A 7,818-nucleotide genomic window follows, 5' to 3' on the forward strand; every position below is an offset into this window, starting at 1 on the left:
AGTGATGGCCTAGTGAAGCCATTCTCACTGGAAGCTCTGTCTTCTTCCCTCTTCTGCTTTCTCTTCTTGGGATAGCAGTTGGGGATTGCTGAGAGCCAGCCTTGGAACAGAGAGCCTCAACCAGCTGGAGCAAAGGCTCTTATGTATTCTCTGTAATCATTCAGCAAGCCAGGATTTATGCCCAGAGCAGAACCGCACACATTACCAGTGACTTATGAATGTATCACACACTGTGGTCCTTATAAGTACTCCCCTGAGGGTTAGTCATATGATTATTACAATGCCCCGAATACATGTCCTCTCCAAAGGCAAAAGACAGACCTCCTGTCCTGTTACCAGGACACAACTTGCCATATATGTACACATTTGCAGCAGGATTAGACTACACAATTGCCCATGGGATACATGTTCACACCACAGAAAGCACAGACAAACACGCAGCAGTCCACTTTCTTTTCTGCAACTCCTCTTAGCTGAACAAAGGTGCAGCAGGTTTCCAGAAGCACCCATATACCAGGCCTGACCAGCTTCTCCAGCCTACTCTTCCTAGCTCCACTGGCCTTGGCAAGCTCCAGTTCCTTTCTCAGGGTGATGTTCCTCAAAATGCCCAGGGCTTCATCTTTACCTTCCAGCCTCTCCAGGGATGCCCCAGGGAGGAGAGGGCATCTTGAGCTGTAGCCACTTCCCCTTGGGCCCAACCACACATAACAGAGATCACACCCTGACTATTCCCACAGTCAGTGACCACCACTATAGTTTGAAGTGGATGGGAGGCCTGCAGGCTCCTTCCCTGCCTCGGCCCAGTCTCTCCCGGCCCCACTGGTCAGCTACTGCCGTTCAGTCCCAGAGTGGGCGTCGGTAAGTGAAACGCGGGTGGGCGCGGGGTCCAGCCCAAGCTGCTCTGCCAAAGCAGCAAGAGCCGGCTGATACTTGACATCCGGTGGGAGGACCAAAGGCCGACCAACCCTAATCTGACTCTGAGCTACCGGGTATAAACCGGTCAAACACCCCTGTGCCTGCGTGGAAGCACCAATCTTAATTCGTTATTTGAAGAGTCTCAGTAAAATAAAAGAAATAAGAAAAATTAGATTTCTCCGGCCGCTCAGTATGTTCAGTCTTCTCTGATACTTCCAAATCTCTTACATATATGGCAAGGTAAATGACCTCTGATTATTGTAAATAATAAGGCAATCGGCCCCTCCTTACATTTGTGTAGAGGTTGGCAGCTTACAGAGAATTTCCACAACCAACATTTTATCTACTTGGAACAAAGTCTTTTAGCTGTTATATTTGACTGGAAACCTTTTAAAGTATGAGTACAATATAATGAAAACATGGCCTATACACCTAGTACGAGTGTGTAAGAAATAAAATACAAACTTGCATAGGAGCAAAAATAGAACAAATCCTACCTACATAGCGCGTGTTCTAAACGAACCACGGCAGATGAAGTCTCTGATGACGTTAAACAGCCGCAACAGATGAGATGTGACAGAAAACAAACAATCCCTGGGAAAACAAAGCGGCAGCGACAACCACAAACGTCCTCCACCGCGGCTACCCGCAACCCTTGTTTATCTGAAAAAGGATGAAATTTTGCATGAAAATCTCCCTCTTTTAACTAGGTTCTGAACAAACCAAGCCGCGACAGAAATAATGTAAGTCCGTGTTAAAAGAAAGAACAAAAAAAATTTATTCGGGGAATTGACAGGACAAACAACAACGAACATCAAAACAACAAAAGTGCTCTAGTTCTCTCTAGAAATTTGGTCCTCCCAACGACACACTACAGAACAACAAGGTTTAGGGTTTGCAGGCCGGCAGGCTCCGGGCCACAAGCCCGCCTGGTCCGGCTGCTGCCAGGTTTTGCATTTCTTCTGCCCAAGGTAGGAGAAACAAACGTTCGAAAAACAAAAAATCAGGGAGAGGACGAGACGTCCCTGCAGCGTCCGCCAGGCAGACAGGGATCTCCGGGCATTCGGGGCTTGCATCGGAAGATCCGGGGATATTTGTTTTTGATTTGTTTTTTGGTAGGTAGAAGGGGGTCAATCCTACAATTCATAGAGGAAATCATCTTTTACTGAACATATTCTATCTCTCTGAACATAGCTTTTTGAGGGCCGGACAGGAATTCTACTTCAAATCTCTTGGAAGAGAAGATTTTCACGTTTGGCTTTAGCAAACTCCAAGACCACAATACTTCGTTTTTTTCCTTTAAAAACGCTATTTTTAAAATGTTATCTAAAATCGCCCTCCCGATCTTTTTAAAAATAAAGATTAGCCAGCTGCCTGGGCCTGGAGGTGCCCAAAGCGCCAGGATGGAGAGTGGAGGAAAGCAGCTCCTCTCCGAGGCGGTACACAGTGTAAACGCGGGCGTAGGCCACCAAACTAGGCGGCCCTGGCTCCCAGCTCCGGCAAACCCCTGCCCTACCCAAGCGGCTTCCCAACAGCTCCACGAAGGTACACGGAGCAGACACAGTTTCGTGCCTTTCTCGGGCGGCGCGGGTCTCTTTGCTGGCCCAGACCCGCGCTTCTAACCAAGGACTGCGCCGCAGCCGGGCAGAAAAAGCCCAGCGCGAGCGCACCGACCTGTGAAAGGAGGCCTAGAGGTCCGCCGACGCCCGGCTGAAACTCGGCCCTGAGCGTGAATTTTGACATTGGGTGTCCAGCCAGAACGCTGGGACGCCGGGAGGAGAGGAGGCCTGCAAAAAGCGCGTGGAGAGGTGGCCTGCAGGCCCGAGGAGCGTAAGGGCAGAGAGGGCAGGGAGGCAAGCACAGAGGGAGAAGCGGAGAAGACAAAGAGAGAGAGGAACCAGGGGAGCGAAGAGGCACAGAGGGTCCGTGGGCGCTGGCTCAGGAGGCGGCCGCACTGGGCACGCGGTCCGGCTGGCGGCGGTGGCTGAGGCCAAGGCCGGCGTCGCGCGTCCCTGCAACCTCGCATCCGGCGTGCGTTGGACTTTCACAGATCCAGGCGCGAGTGCAGCGCGCTGGTTTTGCTGTCGTGGTCCCAGTAAGAGCAATGCATCATGGCGAGCTCGGGCTGTCGGGCGCAGGCGAACTGCAGACCCGGTGCGTTGGTGGGCGCGGGCGCCGGGGGTGCGGCGGTTGCCGGGCTAGCAGGACTAAGCTGACCCGGGGGCGGTGCGGCGGCCCCGTGGTGCGGCGGTGCTGGCGGAGGTGCGGCGGCCGCGTGCAGATGGTGCGCGTGCGGGTGTGAGTGGGGGTGCGGCGGCGGCGGCGGCGCGGCCGGCGGGCCTCCCAGGCCGTTGTAAGAGTTCACTACTCCGGGAGGAAGCGCCATGCTCTGCACGCGTGAATACGGCCCGTACGAGGCAGCCGGGCCCGCTAGCCCCTTGACCACTGCTGCCGCACCTGGGCTGCCCGGGCCCGCGGCTGCGGCCGCCGCCGCCGCCGCCGCTGCGGCCGCCGCCATCTGGCAGGAGGCGTAGGGCATGGGTGAGGGTGGCTGCGGTAGCGGCCACGAGTTGTTGAGGAAGCCGGACTGTAGGTACTTGGGCGGCGCCAGGTAGCCGTAGCCGTCGGCCCCCGCGCCAGCCACCCCGCAGCCGCCCGCGGCCCCTCCGGCCCCAAAGAGCCCCTTGCCAGGCTGGAAATGTGCGGGTGGCGGCCGGAAAGGCCGCTTCATGCGGCGGCGGCGCCTGTAGTTGCCCTTCTCGAACATGTCCTCGCAGGCCGGGTCCAGGGTCCAGTAATTGCCCTTGCGCTCGCCGCCGCCCTCGCGCGGCACCTTGATGAAGCACTCGTTGAGGCTGAGGTTGTGGCGGATGCTATTCTGCCAGCCCTTCTTGTTCTTCTCGTAGAACGGGAACTTGGCGATAATGTACTGGTAGATGCCGGACAGCGTGAGCCTCTTCTCGGCGCTTTCGCGGATCGCCATGGCGATGAGCGCCACGTACGAATATGGGGGCTTCTGGGCCGGGTCGGGCTTCTCCGGAGCAGTCCCCGCGCCGCCGCCGCCCTTGCCCGGGCTCGGCGGCGGCGGCGCCTCGGGCTCCTTGGCTGCGCGGCCGCCCTCCGGGGCCAGCAGGGCCCCCGCGGCGTCCTCGGGCTCGGGGTAGCTGGCCATCATGACAAAGCCTGCGCGCGCCGCCGGGCAGCCCCTGCTCCTTTCCCCTGGCGCTGGCGCTGCAGAGTCCGGGCGCACAAGTCCGCTCACGCCGGGACCCAAACTTCAGGAGACTGCGGATGCCGCCCGCGCCCGCTCGCTTGCAGGCGGCCTCTCGTTCCTCTCCTCTCTTCTTTCCCTTCCCCTGGGGGGCGGCCTGCGGGAGTGGAGCTCAGCCTCTGGCCATGGGGAGTCCGCCCAACCGAGAGGGGCTCTGGCCCCGCCGCCCCTCCCCGCTCAGGCCAGTCCCCGCCTCGGTGGGTTTTCTTTCCTGCGCTTTCCTCCTCCCCCCACCCTCCGGTTTCCCGAGGCAAGACCCGCGACTCTGGCGGAGCTACCTCCTGGAGTCCCTAGTGCGCCAGGAGCCTCGCTCTGTTCTGATTCGTATGGGCTCCGCCGAGTTCCGCTTGCGTCAGGCGCCTTCGCCCCTATAGCGGGGCTGCCAGTCGCGCACGGGCGAGTTCATCTCCAAGTCACTTTTTGTAAACACCCCGCACAGCCCGGACCGGCCTGCCCCCGCCCAGAGAGCTTTGGCGGCCCGGCGGACAGCCGGCCTCACGCTCTCACAAGCCCTTGAAATCTGCCGGTGCTCGCTCCGCGAACTGGGCAGGGGGATGCCAAGGGTCCCGGCGGGGTCCGTCCGCACTGGGCCGGTGCACGGGGAGCCCGGGCCCTAGCGAGGAAAGGCGCCCGCCTCCTCGCAGCTTTCAGGTGAAAGAAAACGAGTCCTTTGCTCTGCGCTTTGCGGCTGTCTTGGGGCTAAACTTACAGCTCAGGGCTGGGGGGAGGGGCGGGTCGGCGACGGGGCTGGACGACGGTGGGGTGGAGAGAGCTGCGCGGCGGCTTTGGGAAAATCAGCCTAGAAATGCGTGTCATTGAGTGAAGAAACCTCGGCCTGGTCTAGCACTCGCGCTCTGAGTGCTGGGCGGGGGTGGGGCTGGGGAGAGGATCTCGGGGAAGAGGCGCCCAGGGCCTCCGCCTGAAGCCCCTTGGCATTTCCTTGCGCTGCCCCTGGACCTAGAAACCAGACCGCTCCTCAGCATGCATCGGCGTTGTGACCTACGGGTTGCATGCGTGCTTTAACGCCACCAAGTAGACCCCACTCTGTTCCTGAGCCGACATAGGCGTCAGTGTTGCCGTGGGACGTTGGAGGACTGTGTTATGTTACGTGCTCTGGTATCGCGTATAGAAGTTATGGAGACGGCCTGTCCTTGAGCCATGTGAGATACCAGCTGCCCAGGTACACATGCGCTGGTACATAAACACAGGTATGCACACGTACAAGGTATGACATTTGTATTTATGGGGCAAAACACGGTTTATGCTTATGTAATGGTCTATGTGTATCAGGTGTCAGAGTAAAGTTAGTTCATGGGTATTGCATCCTTTCTTTTCCTCTCTTCTCTCCCTTCCTCTTTCTGCTTTCTTCCTTCTTTCCTTCCCTTGCCCCTCTTTTCTTTCTTTCAAAATTCCTCCTGCCCCCCTGCCAGTGTGTGTGTTCTACTGCAGACTAGGAGGAAAAACAACAAACTGTAAGGGGGCACTTCTCCAGATATCTCTCCTGACAAGACATTTGCTGTGATCTTTCTCCAGGGCTGAGGGGTGACTTCTCATCTACCTTCAGCAGAAGTCTAATTGGAACCCAGTTACATCTCCAAGCACAGAGACTGTCTCAGGGGAAATCAGTGGTGGCAAAAAGGTCAGGTCTGCCTTTTCACAGTCAACTTAGCCTTAACAGAAGTCTGCAATCACAAAGTGTGAAAGAGAAGGCCTGTGTTTTGAGTCCTCATGCCCCAAACTCCCTGGCGCTGAGGGGGCGGGATACTTTGTGGAGGAAGGTGGGCTAAATGGACGTCTTGCAGGTGTGTGATTGGCATGTGTGATTGGCATGTCTGGCACGGCTGGCCCAGTGCCTGTCACTACCACCTTCTCAGGGCTGCCCAGTCTCTGAGGAGGTCTGGGGAACCCTTAGAAGCCTATGGCCCCAGCATCCACAGGCCATCTGTGTGTGTTGCCTGTTTCCTCCTCAGGCCTCTGATTTCCATTCTGAGATGAAAGGAAAGGAGGACGGGGTAGCGGGGCTCTCTGGAATTTGGCATTTTGAAGATGACTCCAGAGAGGTCAGCAGGGCAGCCTGGCCTGACTACCACTGGTAAGGGAACAGGGCTTTTCTAAACTCAACTCGGTAAATACCCTCCTCCACTCACCACTGAAAATATCTGAGGAGCTTGTTTATTTTTTTCCCATTGCTCCCAACAAACACTGGAACAATCAGCACTTCTTCAGGACCTCAGTGACTGCTTCCAGGGCAGGAGTGCAGGACTTCTTCTTCCTCACCCCCATCCATGCCCAGGCTACGGGTGGGAGTGGCATGAGTCGGGTTTGGGATTTCTGCAGATTGACCCCAGGGCCCATCATCCCCAGGGCCTAGGCAGCGGGGAGAGCAGCTGGGGCTTGAGCTCGCTTCTTTCTTCTGACCACCCAGGCTGGCTCTCTGTCTCTCTGTCCTCCTCGCAGGCATTTCCGCTGCTGGCCTGTAGCAGCCAGGTGTAACAGCATTGTTGTGTGTGTCATCACTTCCCCGAATTCCAAACACAGCTCGCTTTTCAGCCTTTAAGGAGTGTGTGTGTGTGTCGGAAAGAGGGGGGGGGATTGGGGATGAAAGAAGGAGTTCCTCTGAAGGATTTTCTGAGTGGAAGGGAGAGTCCTGCTCTCTCCTGGTATTGATCTCTCCAGAGAGCGGTGGGGTGCACCTTGGTTTACGTCTCAACCCTCTTGGGCGGCTGCGCGGGGCTCCGCTTCCTGGAGAGGTCGGGATCCCATCCGGCACGGCCGACTTTACCGAGCTTGGGGCCCCAGGGCCGTGCCCTTCCCCGCGGCATTGCAGCGACTCAGGGCCCCAGCTCGGTGACCTTGGGGCGTGCCCACCACGTAGGGCCGGGCGCAGCTCCCAGACACTCGTGCCCTGGTTTTCCGGGGGCCCGCGGCGGCAGCTCCGGAGCCCCTGGCTCCTCCCGCGGGTCTTCCCGCCCGAGCGCCGCCCGCGACGCGGTGTCAGAGACCCGCCGACGGAGCGCGGCCTCGGCTTCCGCGCCTGCGAGGCCCCGACGCCGGCGCGAGCAATTCGCTCGGTGAACTGATGCAGGGAGACGCCTCTCCTCCCCGCCGGGAATCCGGCGACAGCCGCTGAGGCGGCCTGCGCCTCGGCATCCGGGCGGCGAGGCCCTGCTGGGTGAGCGGCCCCGAGGCACGCAGCGCTTCCCTGGCACCGCTCGGCTCATCCAGGACCCTGGTCCCCGTTCCTGGCGGGGACCTGAAATACCCGCTTCCCGCTTCCCGCGGGAAAGACCAGCCAAGCCCGCTGCTGCTTGTGGGTACGGCCTCGGGCGCGCACGGCGGTCAAGGGAAGCTGGAATGTGTTTATTAGTCCATCCCCCACATGGCCCCGCACCTCAACCACTGTCAGCACTACCGCTGGCTCCCCCCAGTCCATGGACTCCAGGTCCCTCCACTCAGGTCACAGTCCTCCATACACTTCTCTCTCAGTCAACCCCGGATTCTGCCAGTTCTTCATTTCCTCACCACTCTCTCACATTCACCTGTTACATGCATAGTTCAGATCCTGCACATTTTGCTGGAAAATTTGTCAATCTGATGCCACGGCTCTAAGCCTCTTCACACACTCGCACACC

The 7,818-nt window shown here is 58.3% G+C and overlaps 1 protein-coding gene across 1 annotated transcript; it reads right to left on the reverse strand.

Moving 5' to 3' along the window:
- Positions 1-1,669: 1,669 nt before the first annotated feature.
- On the reverse strand, positions 1,670-6,137 carry FOXL2 (forkhead box L2). The gene has a single exon (XM_036991933.2). It carries the CDS (start codon positions 4,088-4,090, stop codon positions 2,960-2,962), a length of 1,131 nt encoding a protein of 376 aa, XP_036847828.1. The 5' UTR covers positions 4,091-6,137; the 3' UTR covers positions 1,670-2,959.
- Between the last annotated feature and the right edge of the window lie 1,681 nt (positions 6,138-7,818).

This window comes from Manis javanica, chromosome 3 (assembly GCF_040802235.1).
Source record: "Manis javanica isolate MJ-LG chromosome 3, MJ_LKY, whole genome shotgun sequence".
In the NCBI taxonomy this organism is placed as follows: Eukaryota; Metazoa; Chordata; class Mammalia; order Pholidota; family Manidae; genus Manis; species Manis javanica.